Raw genomic sequence first — 19,317 nt, forward strand, 5'->3', positions numbered from 1 at the left:
TTAAACATCCGTAGACTTGAGAGTACGAGTATCTAAAACATTCGTAGAGGAATGGAATGAAGTCTAAAAGCTCTAAAAAACATTATTATTCTTTCTGTGACACATTGCGATCGCGGGCTTTATTGATACGGCCCGCGGACCGTACCTTAGACATATCTGGTCTAGATGTTGCATAAAGTTGTTCATTGTCGATATTGTTTTTCCGTATACGTTGAAAATGAGACCATGACCCAACGTTACGCCTAGGTCCACTGTCTTAAGCCGAATTGTTCTGCTAGTAACATATTCAGAGTTCTTGTTTGTTCGTTCAGAGTCCTTAGTGTCACTCCTCTGCGATTTTACTTATGACAAGTAACAAACTTGTCGGTTTATAGTTTTGCGGAAAAGTTGGATCTTTGCCGGATTTTCTCAGCATGATGATATCTGCTTGGTTTAATCTCGATAAGAAGTCAACATATTTTCTACTGTTAAGTTAAGTTTATTCAACTCACATATGATAATTCTCAACTCTTTCTTTCAATTATTAAATATTATTTTTCCTTCTCTTACCATCTCACTGTTGACAATTGCGGCTTACATTGAATAGGACTTGAGTGTGTTGGTAATAAAAATCAAAGTTAATGTAACAAGTTAATGGTTATTGTAATTATGATAGTGCTAATCATTTATGGGATACAATTTTTTTGTTCAATAATAGAAGGTAATTAAAGAAATTATGAAGGACTTTCAGGAGTTAGATTCAATTATATGCTTGTGTAATATCAGGATGAGAATAATTTTTCATATAACATCAATAGCACTAGCGTGGAAAATATACAATTATTAATAATTTGTATAACAAAATAATTTAGCCAATTTACTAGAATCATTTATAGGAATGGTACAATTTAGCAAAAAGCTGTTGGTCACGCTTATTCACAACAGTAATTTAATTCGTTCCTAATTTGTCACCAACACATAAACGTACAGATATATTAATGGCTTTTTCTGACAAATTTTGTGGAATTGGCTCGGAAATATCAAGTTAATACTTGTAGTAACAAGGAAATTGTATAATTGAGAGCCCTGCCAGATTAGCATTGCATACGTCTCAATGAAACTTTGAGCTAAAAATAAGCTTCACTTTCCTATTAAGAAAATGTAAATATACAGATTACACTGGGAAACACAGCTTTTGTCACACAAACTTTGTTACAATTTTCATTTGTTGTGATGTACCCTCAAAAATTATTAAATCATTTCAGTCACATCCAGTTTGTTTGTGATAGCTATATATTTTTTTCTCACCTCATTTACGTGTTTTTGTTTGAATAACTTAAGTAATGCAATTGTATAACAATTGCATTCAACTAAGTTACGTTTGTTCCTTTTTAAATATGCCGCGAAAGTGTTCTAATAATCCAAGCAGTTTTTGTTATGTGTGTGGAGGATTAACTTTTACATCCACAGCGTCGAAAATTTGCCTTATGGTATACCAATGATTTGGACTGAAACAAAATATTATGGAAATTATTATTATTTTTGTTTAATTCAAACAAAAAATAGGCACAACTCAGTTCAAACACTGTCCAGTACCCAAACTTGTAATCGGTCAACAGACTAATCCTACATAGTACCGAACTGTTTATGCCAAAGCCTCTAAATCAAGCAGAAAGTCAGGATTCTGTTTCTAGTCCGGAATTTATTCTTAGTCGACCCGATATCAGGTATCTCAAGAGAGTTATGAACCGACAACTTAAAATGAACCGCATTTATTGATACAAAGTGATTTAAATGATTTAGTACGTGATTTGAATTTCTCTAAAAAACAATTTACTTTCTCCAGGTACAAAAATTTCTTATTTCCGACATCTTGATTTTTCTAAAGCAGATGATTTAGTCTATTGTTATAATATTCCTGTAGTGATGAATTTATTGAATTCTCCTCAAAAATTAGCTTGAAAAAATTGGATATAGTAAACATGTTTGGAAAATTTGTGGAGATTTAAAATTCATTGCTATTTTGCTTGAGCTACAGCTTGGTTATACAAAATTTTGCTGTTTCATTTGCGAATGGGACAGCAGAGACAGAAAAAGTATGACCCAAGAGTTGATCACTTACTTCAGGGCAGAAGAAATTTGAAATGATTCTAATAGTAAACCCTGACGACATACTTTTACCACAATTGTGTATAAAGCTCGCCTGATGAACAATTTCGTAAAAGCCATTGCCTGAAGATGGCAGTGGATTCTTATGCCACCACATAATTTGCAATTGAAGCTTGTCTCACCTATAATTTCGATTAGAAATTTGAATCTAATTGTGTAATGGCACGCAATTAGTCATAAAAAATGGGTAACATTCTTGCAGCCACTATTTCAACTTGACATTTTTAATGTGAAGCTGTACTTATACCACGGATCCCAACGATTCCTTCAGATTCACCTATAGCATTCATAAGTCACCAGGTCAAACAATGATTTATTGCTTATGTTTCGAAAATCCGTACTTCTCACGGTCAATTATATATAATTTGATAAATACACATGTTATGAAATAATTTGAGTTTCAAGTTTAATTTTTTATTCACACAGCCTCTACATTTAACTTTCCTCATAGTACAAGGTGTCCAGAAAGGGTATCGGGTATTTGTAAGTTCAAGTAAACAAAAAATATTTATAAGCAATAAAAACTTTTATTGTTTTTTGATACCATATGAATTGGAAAATTATTTGGAAAAGATGATGTTATACAAATGATGACCGCTACGTTGCTGGCACCATACAAAATCGTGAAGCGGGCTAAGGTCGGGGCTTCTGGGAGACCAGGTGATGTTACCCCTTCGCGACTTCCATCGAGTCATTCGAGGTATTTCAAGTGGCCCCATCTTGCTGGAACTACGTTCTTGAGTTGAAACCTGCAAACTCCTGCAGCTCTGGGACCAAAAAATAACAGTAACTTAAACTTAAAACTTAAACTTAAAAATAACAGTTAAATCGCTGCATCATTTCGTTCGCAAAATTCAGTCGATTAGCATAGTCCGTATCCTTCAATTCTTGAATCAATTGAATTTCATCGGCTTTTTAATGCAAATCTTCCTTTAAAATCAAATGTAAGGGCGATTTTTTGATGTTTAACGGTTGGCTTTGCTTTCGGATGGATAAAGATGGATTTCGACGAATCGACGCCTCAACTTCTTCAATCGTTTTTCATCGCGAACTGAATGAGGGCGACGAGAGTTTTGAATTTTAACTGTCGCACCTGTATTCTCGATTATCCTGATCCATTTCCTAATGCTATCGTCACTTGGCGCGTGGTGTGTACGATATTCCGCACGATACAGACGTTGAGCAGTCATTATTGAATCACCGTTACGATAATACGCTCGTACGCAAAATGCGCGATGCGTCCCCGAGTACTGTTCCATCGTGATTAAAACTCCACAAAATGGCGGACGCCACGAACCCCTCGCAGCTCCCTTTCGTCGCTCCGTTTCGAATGTGGCGAGAAAACAAATATCCGATACTCTTTTTGGACACCTTATATAACCGCGGTCGATTGGTCGAATTGCGATAACCATTAGATGTTGAAATAACTTTTTAGTGAAAATTTCCCTCAGAAGATTGAAGCTTACACATAAAAAATAAATTTTTTGAATTTAATATGGGTGTGCAGGACAACGTCTGTCGGGTCCGCTAGTATTATATGTTTTTTAAGATTTGTCGGAAATAGGAACTCAAATAAACTCTATTCAATAATTTTTTCTACAAATTTATCATTTTGTTTGCTCAATAACATTAACATTGAAATGAGAGAATATTTAACATATTTTATGCATATTATCTTATTTGCATATTTCGCAAAAATAAACCATACTAATTTAAATTTATACCATTCCTTATTTAAATGAGGAAATTTTTGTTTTATGGGGATGTTTATGATTAGTAATATTTAATCTTTGATTTATGTTAGTAATAATATTTACACAAAATATTGTTATTATAGCACTTAACTTAGTTTAAACTAAGAATACTTTATTATCGTATTTGGCAAAATTTCTATAAAATGAGTGAGATGCGTCTTTCGCAATAATTTTTTGGATATAAAATAACATGTTTATTCAAAAATATAACTGCTAGTATTTCGTAATTATTTTCTTGGAATACAAGGTGAATAATGTGAAAAACCAATTTAAGAAAGCAGCAAATTAGTTAGGGCGCTTAGACGCACGGAATAACAGTATAGAATAGCACATCCAAATAGTATAAAACAGAAAAATGACAAACCAGTTGAACAAACTAAACTAAGTTCGTTATTAAACATGATAAGGAAAATATCGAACAATTGATTGTATCGTTTTCACGGGTAAATAATCGGAGAAGCAAAAATCTTGCACTTCTTGAAGATGATTTGGATGTCCTTCATATAAAATTGGATGTAGTTTGTCCTTTTATAAAATATCGGATACAACACTGAAAATTTCCAATACATTGTTAATATCTATAGCTAAATAATTCGATAAATAGGAAATGCTGTAAAACTGTATTCTCTCCTAATACAGCGATAATAATAATGTAATTTAAAATATCCTCTGGTATACTAGAATGAATGTTTTCTATTATATAAGCCTCAATTAAATTAAGAATAAATATGTCAACCATACAATCACAAAAGAAATAATTTGAAAAGAAGTAATTTAAAAATAAGGGGCCTCTGTTAAAAAATTGGAACATGGACTGAATGTAGACAAGCCGCTTAAACTCAAATGTTTTTGCTAACAAAATCAGTAGGCTGAGATGCTATATACTTAGCGACTTACAGTTTCAAGATGGTTTGGTTATTTTCAGTAATATATTAGTAGAAATTTGATTAAAACTTTTCAAAGCTATGGCTGGAAACTTCTCAAAAATATTCTCTTATATGATGGATAAATAAAAATAATCTATTAGCTTAAATATCTATCTTGTTAATATTAAATTTGTAATACTCTTATTTAATTATCAAAATAGCAGAATTTTAATAGAAACATATCAAAAAAATCATTCTAGAGACATTAGAAGTATGTTCTAAAAGTAGTACTCGTGATTGATCTCGTCAAATGGCTTCTACATCCCTAATATTTTCAAAGTAAACCCGTACTGCTACCAGCAAATCCTCATCTGCGGATAACATTATGAAGATTTGTTCAAGAACCACAATCTGAGAATCTTTAATTTCATAATTCTGTTTGCCGACTACTTAACAAATTCCGACGATGACGAGTATGTGTATTCAGAAGTTCCGAATTGGAATATTTCCAGGCTAATTTTTTTGTAAAGATATTTTATACTGACGGCGCGAAATCACCAGCATAAGAGAATTCTAATAAAGGGATTGGCCGAGGTGAGATCATCAAAGTATGTGTGATCCATATTTGAGGCAATCATTGAGCAATGTATACTTCTATTTCTAAAAACTCCGTAGAAGAAATTCAGTATGATTAACAAATTCCGCAGAACCTGCAGATCATTTTTTTGCGCAGATTCAAGTTTGCTAGACATATTGAAAAAATATTCTTTAATTTTGCTGATTTATCGTTAGAGTTTTTAATGATATATCACGAAATTTTTGTGAATGAAATTTGAGAAATTATAGAAACAATCGGTACAAAAATATTTCTGAGCAAGTAAAAAAATTTCAGTCTCTGAAAATGTGAACGGAAAGATTTTTGTTTGAAACAGTTACAGATTACTCATGCTTACACAAATCATCTCCAAACTTGACAGGCATTTTACCAAATTAATAAGGGTTGAACTAATTTTTGTCAATTCCAGGAGTTACAGTTAAGTGATGCTTTAAAATTTTGGAGAAACCCGGTAAAATCAATATGACAAGTTATGAAAAATTCATTTAAATCATTCTGGTTACAAAAAAAGTCATTTATATCACATTTTGTGTGGAAGTTTTCAACTACTTAAAAGTACACTGATCCTCTTATCTCCTTTCAATGCAAATTATGCGATAAAGTTATTTTTTGTGTAATCATAAACTTTGGGGGCAAACCTATTGACAAACATGCTTTCAATTATCGAAATTTCTAGTTGGGTTAATTGCTGATAGATATCTTTGAATTAATTTGAAAGCAGAAACAAATGATCAAAGGCGGAGTATTATCTATATATATTTGTTTGATATCTGTGATATTAAGTGTTCCTCCACTAGAAAATTTTCCAGAACATTGAGATAGGTACTTGTAATAAATTGAGACCTTAAGTTCAACTCTGATAATTTTTATGGTAAAATTCCAATTCCAACATTTCATTTAAGCGAGGAATGGATGAATTTTTGTTTTTGTTTTGCTTAATACATTGAGCAAAAACCAAAACAAACGTTTAAAATTTTCTTAAAGTAACTGTTATTTTATTATCACATATTTTTTCTAGTTCATTCTTAGATGGGCATTCCTCATAAGTTGCATAGTTGTCAGAGACGACAAGGTTGCTACTTTATCTTTTTCATGGTCTTTTAGTACTTTTTACTGGTGATTGATTCAAACATTTATAAACCATTGAAGATTATGGCGAAAGCGCCAGGACTGTCACTGAAACATATTTTGAATTTTTACAAGCCACGGAAAGATGTAATTGAGGTGCTAGAATTTCAATGATAATTTTCATAAAAATACTATGATGAGTAAAAAAATTGATTTAATTGAAGGAAAAAATGATATTTTCCTATTGTTGCATTAACCAAACTTTTTTAAAATGTTTTCCAGCTACCACCTTCAGATGAGTTGGTCTGCCTCACTGAAGGAAAATTTCATAATGGATTAATTACCATCTTCATTCAGTGGTATTAAATCTAATTCTTTCATTTGCTGCTACTGTTTGCTATCATTAATTTCCTGAGGTTAAATTACATTTTTTTTCCTAAATGTTTGATATAATTGTATAGGTATTACTTATGTAAGTGTCAATGTTATTTTCGATCGAGTTGTGTACGTGATTTGTGTTACGATCCCTGATGAATTGTACTAATGTTTATAAAAATTGCCTTTGAGTGATGTTTCACTACTTATATGAAAAAATTCTATAAAAAAAATTCTATTTATCGTTTTTGGTTGCCAAATAAGGGAACAAATCAATTTTTTCATAATATATACTGAACCAAAAAAAAGCTTTCCACTGAGAGCGATATAATTGATATCAATTAAGGACGAATACATCAAATACAATAGCAATGTTGAGTTATTAAGACATGTATCGATAATTGAATGGAAAAATTATTCAAGGCTTTATTTTCATTGAAAAATTCCCGACCTTCCAAACAATATTTAGGATGCTAATTTCGTTTAGACTTTCTATGTAAGCCAATTTATTTGCAAATTGCTTGTTATCAACTAATCTAATTTTCACTTATTAAACAAAGAATGAGAAAAATACTTCAATTTGAATAGACAGTATTTAAAATATTGCAACTGATAAATTTATGGAAAAAATAAATTAGAACGTAAATAGAAATAAACAAATTACTATTCGTTATCAAAAGGCATTTGGTATTTATTTTTGTGAATATATGTCACGTAATTTTCGTCTTGCGACAAGCCTCGAACAAATGAGGTAATATTTGACCTCAAATACACAATATACTTTACAGCGCAATAAAAAATATCGCATTTTTTTCCAAAAACATTCTTTTAAAATAACTGTACTAACAAATCCAATGATTATCATCGCTACACCAAATAATATGCATGTTATATACAAATTATCCCTATTCTGTTCGAGACAAGACCGATGTACTTTAGGTTGTTCCTACTAGGTTGGAAATGTGTTTAACGCAAACCTGTTTAGCAAATTAAGTGCTGTTCAAAGTTATCTCGTGAATCAATCAAGAATACGAAGTCTTGATTGAGAATCAATTCTCAATAAAGGTGAGAGTGTCATAACTTTCTTGATGCAAAAATTTTCAAATAAACAAACCAAGTAGGATAGAAATTCTATCACACTAGACAAAAGGGCAATAAGCTCTCCGTTAAACCTGAAAAAACGAAAACCCCCAAGTCTCTGTAGCTTCATCTTAAAGCATTAAGGAGTGTCTTAACGTTATATTTTAATTCTCTAAGACTAAATACCCTGTAAATTTTTTAGGAGAATATTGTTTTATTTGTCGCTGCTTACATTTGAAATCCCAGCCCTGCTTTCCCGTACCTCACCGTGGCACCTATACATAAATTATATCGACAAGCACCATAGATATTAATCATTTCGACGAATATCTGAGAAGTTGATCAAGTACTTTTTCCAAATAGTTATATTACAAAGTACTTCAAAAATCACATCAGCATTCTACTATAGTTATGGTACTTTTTGTTGGAATCAGTTCGTTAAGATAAAACATTTAATATAATAGATTATTGTTTTAGAAAATTCTAAATTAAAAATCGACCTGTTTCGAAATTTATTCATTTAACTGCTTACATAATCATGATGAATTTATGATTTACTTTATGGACACAATATATAATGATGACCTTAAAGTACTTAAGCTTCCAGACATGTAGCATCAAAAATTCACAAGGTTCCTTAATCACATTCATAAACTTATATTATGTTAATCTTTTAATGGCTTTGTTTTTGCAAATCGTTGTAAGTAAACGGTAAATTCTAATATTATAATCCTGTAATTCACTCCATTTATAGTAAATAGATTATATACGTCATTAATTATCTGTTGCATAAGCAGCAATTACATCAAACAATAGAATGTAAACCTCCAACTCTTCAGTATTCAACTGCGTACGAAAACTATATGAAGGGGCTTCGAATAAAAAAGAAAATAATACTTTGAATGGTTAAGAAAAATATGAACAGCATCTGCTAAAATAAATTATTGAAGGATAAATATAGTAAAAATAGTAAAATAATCCTTACTAGAGGAAATTGTTAGGATACTGGAACAAATTGAAGTGGAGAAACTGAGCGCCTTATTTTTATATAATATTAATAAATATAAATCACGTAGGAAACACGATAAGGAACAAAAAAGTAACGAATAATCTGGAGAAAAAGATATAAAAATAAGTGAAAACATAAAAAAAGGGTAGTTTTTGAATATAGGCAATGAAAAAAAAAACGATAAATAGTATTTGTGAGCAACAGAGATCCTCAAATGTATTATTAAATATGTACAAGTCTTTTTCAAATTGTCAAATGATTTATATTAATTTTATGATACTTTTATGTACTCATTTATATACATTCATAGTATTTTAGTTTGAACACTTTGTATCATCATAAATTTACAAATTTTACCACATTGCAATCATAAAATTGGATTAAATCCGCAGAATCGTCATTCTTTTAAATGCTTCTCTTTGTGTAAATTTTATTGATGAATATATCAAAAAGAAACCGTAGGAAATAATCACTCAACTATAAGGGAGTTCTGTTTAAATAGGGTATTAGTATAAACTGTCTTATGGAGTATAATCGTCGTATAATATTGGAACAAAACAATTTTCAAATAAATCAGCAATATAGTCATCAATTTGTTTTAAGTACAAAACCGCTTCTGTTTTCAGCCCATTTAAATAGCAATTTTCATTACTGTCCACTCAATCGTAATATGCGACATAATCACTATAGAAGCATGCTTTGTTGAAAAAAATACTGGGTATTTTAAAAAGTTTGTTTGGTACAAGTATAATCAGAATAATTCCAATATTGTTGTTTTTATATAAATTATAAATAGTTCTGCGTAAAAACTTTTCCACGGTTGTATCATATTTCTAATAGTTTTTGTTGTATTTATAGTATTATCCATTCTAATTTTTCAGATAATCAAATATATTTGAAATAACTTGTAGGGTTTTCACGTGCAGGTTTTGTTATCTATGAGGATGGTCCCAGACGCCCTTGGCCTGACCTAGAGATGGCGGTAGTTGCTTGAAAAATACTATTGTATTAGTTTGAATGTTATTCAGTATTTATTTGGCAACCATCGATAGTTATCGTTTTCAGTGAATTTGTAAACATGGAAAATATATACTTTTATTTGAAGACCTTGGCCCAACCAATATAAAAGCTGAGCTAGATTCTACTCTGGGTGAGAATGTTCCTTCATTATCAACAGTAAAATATTGGAACAAAAACAGTGTCGTTTCCATCGAATGTTTGGCAATGTTCCACAGAAATAAGGCTGAATTTCTACGCCGTTTCATAACCATGGATGAAACGTGGGTCCATCACTTCATGAAGCAATAGAATAATCAAAACAATGGACTGAATAGGGAGAACCGGCTCCGAAAGAAGGTAAAGATCGTTCCATCTTCAGGCAAGGTCATGGTGTGCGTGTGATAATTTTCATTGATTACCTTGAGAAAGGAAAAACTTTCAATGGCGAGTATTATGCGAACTTATTGTAATATTTGAGCGAAGAAATAAAGCAAAAACGGCCGCATTTGGCTAAGAAGAAAGTGTTGTTTTATCAAGACATTGCACCAGCTAATATAATCGTTATTTCAATGGCCAAAATTAATGAATTTAAGTTTGAATGCACCCTATTCGCTATAATTAGCCCCTTCGGTTTATTTTTTGTTCCCAGAATTGAAAAAGTGGCTCAGTGGTCAAAGATTCTCCAACAACAAAAAGAGGTGATGTCGGCAGTTAATATGGCTTGACGATTCTCATTATAAAAAGGGTATCGAACTTATCGATCATTACTTGAAAATAAGTATGGAATTAAAAGGAGATTACGTTAAAAAATAAATATATTTTTTTTCAAAATTTTGGGTTTTCTCTGTTGGGCCAGGTACTTCTAGGATCATCCTCATATTTATTGTAAAAACCAATGAGATGAAAATTTTCTAATACTTTCAACGAAATTTTTTACACTCCTTACTCGTCTTTGGTATATACATATGGTATATAAAGTAAGGTCCTTTAATTGAATGAAGATTAGAAAGGACATAAAGATATTTAACGAAACTATGAAACATTCTACAAATCTTTACGTAATTTAAAATTCATTTATTCGACAGATGAAGTTGGATATTGGTACAGGAAGAGAGCGCATTTTATCTAAAGAATAACTTTGTTGATTGAAGACTCACCTCCTGATGAATAGACTTTAAACAGTGAAAATATTTCTCTTCCAGTGAATTGATAAGCCTCCGACTTTTTGAAATAATAAAAATTTTGAGAATAATACTTTTTATACTATATTGGTATTTATAATAATAGAATTTATTCAATTGTCAACATTCGTTGGTTGTTTCTCCTTTATGAAATATGATGGTAAAGACAGCAAATACATTTGAACAATCATTCAATTTATGACTACTTTTCGTATCGTTGATTAAAGGAATATTTACTGTATTTATTGAATTGGATTTAATATACAAATATAACGTAATAATGAATGTTTTCTTATAGAAATGTGGAAACATTGATTCATCTTCTTAAGGGAAGTTTGGGAACTGGTATCTTAGCCCTACCCTTGGCGTTTTCTCATTCAGGCTACCTCCTAGGAATCATAGCCACGGCTCTTATAGGACTTTTGTGTAAGCATTGTATACACTTGTTAATTAAATGCGAATATGAATTATGTAAAAGGAAGAAAATACCTGTAATGTCCTATCCAGCTACGGCGGAAGCAGCTCTTCAGGAAGGACCTGAATTCTTTCAAAAATTTTCTTCTGCAGCTCCGTAAGTATAAATATACAAAATGATTATATAAAAAATATTTGATATTTTTATATTATGGGATAAGCCGCAGATAGTGCTCACCCAAATATAAAAATTCATCATAATTGTACGAGGTTTTTCCACTTTTAACATAAATTTCCATGTGAAGACCAACATTTTCTATTCTCACTTATGTCACTCAAATTTGTAAATTATCACAATGTCACGCACAAAAACCATGTCTTTATTTAACTTATATGATGTTATCTGGATATTTATTTACTGAAAACGGATTTTTAGACTTTTATTACTGTGTTAATACGTACTGGAATGGTTGAGAAATCATATATATTTTGTCTACAGCTTCCTCGGAATCATTTTAATATTCTCTTGATAATTCCTTCATAATTTTTATAGAACTTCAATCTAACCCTAAATCTAGTTGTTTGACATTATGTAACTTCCCTCTTATTATATCTTTTGGTCCATCATATTATATGAGATGTACTCAGGAAATATTTTCTTTGAGAGTCGTTTAACAAATTTCCATAATTAAGTTTCCCTCTACCTCTAAGTTTTCACAAAAATGCTAATAAGGATAAATAATTTTCATTAATCAGAAGAGAAATGAGGGATGTTGAAAAATTTGAACAAACCGTGTAATTTTCCATTAAGATGGTGTTGTTTACAAAAGAATTTATGTCCACAGAAATATTTCTTCTAGAAGTTGTATTTGTCATTATTAGTGAAATGACCTGTTTCACGTTCCATTTTTGTGGAAAGTAACCTCATCTCAAAAAAGAAAAAATTAAAAAATTGTGTTGTTATGCACAGCTAATATGCGTTCTAAATTTGTTTTTGATTATGCTAAACGTGATATTTCTCGGTAATTGTTAGCAATACATCTTATTCATTTGTGTTTTTCATAAATAACTGATACAGTACGAATCAAATGATCCATTAATTTTTCAACAGCTTGTGTTTTGGATGCTTTCGTATAGCCGTACTGCTATTGATATATCATGAATACAAAAAATTTTCAATACTTTTTTTAATTTTTAATACTTTCTTATAATATTCAATGGGAAAATTAATATTTAGACCCTCTGTTTTTCTATATTAATAATATGACAACTAAGTATCTACTATTTATTAATAGTTTATCTAGAGCATCGCTTGAATCTGAAAAAACTTTTTTTATGGAATATACCACAACTATCAGCAGTTTCAATGGGGGTAGTATTTTAATTATTTACTGAGTAAAAATAATTATGCCTCTAGTCCGAAGGCATATGTCAGTTTAAGCTAGAATTTCTGGAGCCGTTGGTATTTCGTCTTCAGAGACGAAAGTTTACCTTCAGATAGTGTAATTGTGAGTTTTGGTGTTATGGTAATGTAAAGAGTATCCATTATGAATGTTATTAAAGTTTCCAGAAATTCCGGCATACAACAGAGAATATGACTAATTTTTGGAATGCGTGTCGAAAACTTTATATAGTTATTCAGAGTTCTGCCAAGCCTGGCTGACTATAGGATGACCGAGGTCGGGTTACCCAGAGTTCAGCCAAGCTTGGGTCAATATGGGATGGCCGAGGTAAGGTTGCATAGAGTTCGGCCAGGCTTGGCTGCTATAGAATGGTCGGGGCTAATTTACCCAGACTTCAACCAGGCTTGGGCCATTATTGGTTTGCCAAGGCCGGGTTTTCCAGCGTTGGTCCAAGCTAAGTCCCGTTGTTCAAGTTTGGCGTGCGACAAAGTGTTGTTTCTGCAGATGTTATTTATTGCTAGAAAACACAATTATGTACAATTCGATATAAAAAATATTGTAGTAATAAGTAATGATGCGAGGTATAGGAAATGTTTCACAATAATTAAAGTACATACTTAATCTAATTAAAAAAATAAATATATACAGAACCATTTAAAAAAAATTAAGATCATAGGTTTACTAGTTATTTTTGTGCAGACTATACATTCGATATATAATTCGATAACTTGATCACTGTTGTGAATAATATCGATAATAACGAAATATCGATCGATGTTCACTAAAAACTCTACTTATTTGTCCAAATACATCTCAAATATATATAATAAATATAAAAACACACCAATTCATTGATAATTTCCAGTAAGTAACGTCTCCTAAAATATTTATAAATAAGCTAAACATTCCTCCCCAAGATAATGATTCTATTTGTGCTCAGTTAAACTTCCCGCCAATTCGTTATATATTTTAATTTTAGGCATATGGTAAACATGTTTCTACTGGTTTATCAGCTAGGCACTGGTACAGTGTATACAGTATTTATTGGTGAAAACATTAAAGAAGTATTATCATGCCATGGTATTGAAATTGACTCACGGTGGGTAATGTTGGCTGCTCTAATACCTTTAATACTTATTAACTATGTTAGAAATTTGAAATATTTGGCTCCATTATCTACTTTTGCAAACTTTGTGACAATTGCAAGTTTTGGAATTATTGGTTACTACATGTTTTCTCAAGATTTTTCGTTTGAAGGAAGGGAAGCGTTTGGAGAAGTGAAAAGTTATCCCTTGTACTTCGGTACGGTTTTATTTGCTTTAGAAGCTATTGGTGTGGTAAGTAGATTTGAATATGACAGTGTGTTGCTAGAAAAATCCTGTTTCCTGTTGTGAAGTTCAATCTGGGATGTTCTGCTGTATTACAGAGGAGCTGGATTTCAATTGACATGGGGCCAGATATTTATCCAAACACATTTGGTGTTTTTTATTATCACTAATATTATTTATTCAACCATTTGGATATATTTTATATTTATCAACAACAATTTTTCTACCTGATATTATAAATTACCTTTCAAGAAAGTATAAAAAGAAAGAAGTTTGATTCTATTAACGATTATTTGATTACTGTGCTTCAATTTTAACTCTACAGTAAAAAAAATATAAAATATTTTATATTATAATAAATTCTAATATGTTTTAGCGCTTCCATTAATTTTTGAGAAGTACCTTAGAAAGTTTCAATTTAGCTTTTTTAACGCAATATGTTTTCGATTTCGGAAAAAAATGATTCAATTCTTTTCACGTTTTTTATTTTTAATTTGTAGTTGGTTCCATGAACTGATATCCTCCAGCCGTTTAAAAGATTGTTTACCAATATGAACTTTCCTCGGGACAGCTCATTTTCGGTTTCACTCGAGTTACTTCATAATTTATTACTATTATTGTTCGATTATTTGACACTGATTATTTTTTTATTTTCAGATAATGCCGCTGGAAAATGAAATGAAGACACCAAAATACTTTGGTACTAGATTTGGGGTTTTAAATATTGGTATGACAGTTATAATATTTTTATATACGTGTATGGGATTCTTTGGATATATGGCTTTTGGTGACAAAGTTGGTGGATCGATTTCGTTTACAATTGGAAATGAAATGTAAGTATTTCAATATATTTCAATAAATTTATTCCACCACTATTTAATTTAAAATAACTCCCATTACTGTTCTTTGTTTTCACTTATAAATCAATCGACAAACATATAATTGTGGGTACATGTTATTTATATAAGAAAAAATATAAGTAGTACCTATTTGATTAATCACTTTCTAGTTCTTTCAAATCAAATGTCTTTCTTTTCTTTTGTTTCTTTTGAAATTAGGCATAGTTGTTTATGTTTCATCAACGTAATAACTCGATTTTATAAGTTTTCGTTTCATATCTGTCGAAGCCATCCTAATTTGACCGGATGATGATTCAATTTAACGTTTTTCATGATACCTACATTGATTAGTTATTTGTTTTCGATTAATTGAGTAAAAGATTCGGACCCAACTTCCACACATAGTTTTTTCAAAAAACTATTACACACATTGATTAGTTAAAATAACAGATAAAAATTTGACGTTTCGACCTATTTTGTTCTTTACCAAAATACATTTTTATTCAGTATGTGAATGGTAAATTTGTGTAATATAGTCAAGCTATTTATCAATATATATTTTTTTTATTACAGACCCGCACAAGTTTGCAAATTAATGTTGTCATTGTCAATATATATTACACATAGTCTTCAAATGTATCCTGCTATTGATACAGTCTGGAATCAATATTTAAAGAATTGGATAGGAAAAAGTGACCACTTGTTCTTTTGGGAATATCTCACCAGAACTCTGATGGTAGTTTTTTGTTGTAAGTATAAAGTCTCATTACCAACTATAACCATCACAATTCACTTAGAATAAATATTACAACTCACCTTACTCATGTTTGGTATTATTCAGTTTTATATCGTATCAATTTAATGCTATTCTCATACAACTCGACATTATAGTGATAATTATCGAAATTATCAATGGGGTCACAACAAAACTGAACCGTATTGATCAGAATACGAAATGCCACAATTTTTCAAATGCCTAGCATAACAAAAAGGGGGTAAAATTATTTTTCCTTTGAGTACATAAAAGATTATATTAAGTATAATGCCCATAGATCGTAAGACAGCTTAATTCGATGCGGTAGGATCAAGTAAAAAAGTTAGTAGCAATGTTTGAGCTTGACTAAAATCTATTTATCAGAATCCTCTCAATTGAAAATAAAAATAAATGTGTAATAATACGAAAAACTTGTCATATATACAATAAAAATTTCGTTCAATGATATTTCATCTTTATTTCAATGAACATTGAGTAAGCTATTGAGAAATTTCTTGGTGGAAAGCGTTTGGAAAATAATGACCATCCAAAGGAAACTGTTACTTGTTCAAATAACAGAGTTCTTTTATGTTAGGACCAAAAAGCTGGTACCGTGACTTAAAAAAATTGTAAATGTTGAAGATGATCAGGCTAAGTAAGAAATACTTGTGTTTTAATTTGTAATACAATTAACGTTCATAACAGAATTTTCTACTACATCACTACAAGAAAATAAAGAAGATTTTTGTCAACTCAATCTTATTGAAAACAGTTTTTTTCCACCTACATACTCGTATGAGTAATTATGTAGACTTAACCTAATGAGTAACACAGGAAGCTACTTATTCCAGTTATACAGGGTGTTTCAAAAAAAGGCGAGAAAAAGACGATAGATAGAAAACTGAAAAATTTTTGGGGTTTGCTCAGTAACTAGAAAATATCTTCCATGCAATGGCTTTGTTAACTCGCACAAATTACCTTATTATTAGAAGCATTTTTTTAAATCTATATGAAACTTTTTTATGAAAAAGAAAACTCGAAATTTTTCTTTGAACTGGAGTTTCCTGAAAGTTACAGATACACCTACGAAATTTTAGATTAGTATACAAGATAAGAACAAAACTAAATGTACAAGTTACTTTAATTCTTTTACTTCTTGAATTGATTATTATTCTCGATATACATACTACTGAATCGTTATAAAATAGATTTATTTGTATTTTCAGTTAGTTTGGCTATTGCAGTTCCATACATCGAGCTGTTCATATCTTTTTTTGGAGCGTTAACAGTTTCAGCGTTAGGAATGGCCTTGCCAGCAATTTTAGACCTTAGCACATATTGGGACGATTTACGAGGAACTCGGGGTATCTTAATAATTTGTAAAAACTGCTCCATCATCTTAATAGGTGCCTTTGGGCTTGTCATCGGCACTACAACAAGTCTTAGTGAGATATACAAGAAGTTTACGTGATATTTATTTATGTGATATAGTTTATTATTAGTTATTGAATAGTTTTTAGATGATGTAAATAGTTTTAGTAATATTTAAACTATTATATGACAATATACAATATATTTTATAATGAACGTAGAAACAATGAGATAAAAGAATATATAATTTTTGTTTATAACTTGTTCCATCAAAATTACTGTCTCTATTAATTATATTTAATCAATGCCATAAGTTGCGTTTTCTTTTGATACCTATCCGTTAACAAATCACTAAACATTACGTAACAAGGAATGGGAATTGCTTCTGAAACTATTTAGAATAAAATTCAACAAAACAACCAATGTATTTCATCGGTCATTAATAAGTGTGGAAAATTCATAATTTGCTCGATGTTTTGAAGTGATTTGAAGTCCAAATCAAGCATATATTCCGATATATATATATAATCACCACAATTTTATATCACAATTTTTCAGGCTTTATTAAAAACCGTTCAAGTAAACAAATTTTTGTCAACTCAATCTGATTGAAAACAGTTTTTTTCCACCTACATACTCGTATTAGTAATTATGTAGACTTAACCTAATGAGTATCACAGGAAGCTACTTAATCCAGTTATACAGGGTGTTTCAAAAAAAGGCGAGAAAAAGACGATAGATAGAAAACTGAAAAATTTTTGGGGTTTGCTCAGTAACACTCAATTTTTTTACGATATAGCAGCAACTACTAACCACATTGTATTGAAATTTTATACGAATATGTTTTGGAAGCTGATACATCTAATGAATTTGGTTTTTATGTCTGACTCTCACAGAGGGCGCTAGTTACACGGTTCGTACCAAGTAGTATTGAACATAACTTTTACAATATTAGATTAATTAAAAAAATTTCAAGGCAACTTAAAACTTGATACTGTGTACCGTTTTCGGAATATTCTGATTACTTTTCACGGACGAGGTCACTTCTAAACGACAAGATATGATTAAAGGTTATCACATTACCAACACTCATTTAAAGTTAATGTTTGGGCATGAAGATCTATATTTTTTTTTGTACGATGGAGTACCATCGCACTTTGATAGAAAGTGTCGTAATTGTTTGAGTCACCATTTTCCGAATAGATAGATTGGTAGAGGTGCTGAAGCTCCGATTCAATGGGCTCGTTGGTCATTTAATCCCTTAGATTACACAGTTTGCCCCATTTTAGTAGGTCTAGACGAATGTTCGTTGCTTGCGAACCATCTCTAAAGTCGGCCGCAAAATTTTCAACATTTGACTGCTGCAACTGCTTAAAACAGTCCCACAAACGCATTCTAATGGATTTCATAAATTGATAAAGTAATACTAGCAGTGAAAAGGTTGAAAAAAAGTTAATTCTACAGAGGTACAAGAATTGAAAGACATAATTCAACGTCACTTTAATGAATTTAAAGCTGACCCCCAATCTTTGTATTTGTGTATTCGTGAATACGGACGACATTATGAACACTTATTCTAATTGAATTCTACAATTTTATGTTATTAGCTTTTCTAACCTGAGATATCTTCAAAAAAGTCATCGTCCTTTGAATCTAGATATCCAAGTAAGGAAGAGATCGCAACAATTCTGAATTGAGGGGTTAAATAAATTGTCTCTCTAAACCAGGCTATTAATAGTTCTCTAAAAATAGACTTTGTTGCTAAAATGTGTCCATTCATTGTCACAAAGGATGTCCCAGCCTTTTTTTGGGCAAAACTACATATGAGCAATCATCTAATTCTTCGAAATACAAAGTCTTAAACATACAGGTTACATATCAAGGAAAATTCATCATTTGGACTAAGACTTCAAAGTTATCTTGATCGTTTTATTACTAGAAAGAAAAATAATAAACATGTGTGAAAAAGTATATCCCCAAATCATAATCAACAAATTTCATTTGAGAAGAGATAATCTAGATTGGAAATGACACCATTATAAAAGTAATGATTCAGCTGTCTATCATATAAAACGGAAAAACTTCGAGTGCAAACATTAACGGGAAATTCTC

The 19,317-nt window shown here is 30.7% G+C and overlaps 1 protein-coding gene across 1 annotated transcript in view; it reads left to right on the top strand.

Annotated features, from left to right (window-relative positions):
• The window catches only part of LOC130897352 (proton-coupled amino acid transporter-like protein CG1139), a 40,157-nt gene extending 22,639 nt beyond the window's left edge, over positions 1-17,518 (top strand). Inside the window, exons 3-7 of the mRNA XM_057806166.1 lie at positions 11,395-11,667; positions 13,893-14,250; positions 14,899-15,074; positions 15,654-15,829; positions 17,061-17,518. Coding sequence (XP_057662149.1) covers positions 11,395-11,667; positions 13,893-14,250; positions 14,899-15,074; positions 15,654-15,829; positions 17,061-17,305 — 1,228 coding nt within the window. The 3' untranslated portion in view covers positions 17,306-17,518. The remainder of the gene's footprint in view (positions 1-11,394; positions 11,668-13,892; positions 14,251-14,898; positions 15,075-15,653; positions 15,830-17,060) is intronic.
• The last annotated feature ends 1,799 nt before the right edge of the window (positions 17,519-19,317 follow it).

The sequence above is a fragment of the Diorhabda carinulata genome, chromosome 8, assembly GCF_026250575.1.
Source record: "Diorhabda carinulata isolate Delta chromosome 8, icDioCari1.1, whole genome shotgun sequence".
NCBI classification, from domain to species: domain Eukaryota; kingdom Metazoa; phylum Arthropoda; class Insecta; order Coleoptera; family Chrysomelidae; genus Diorhabda; species Diorhabda carinulata.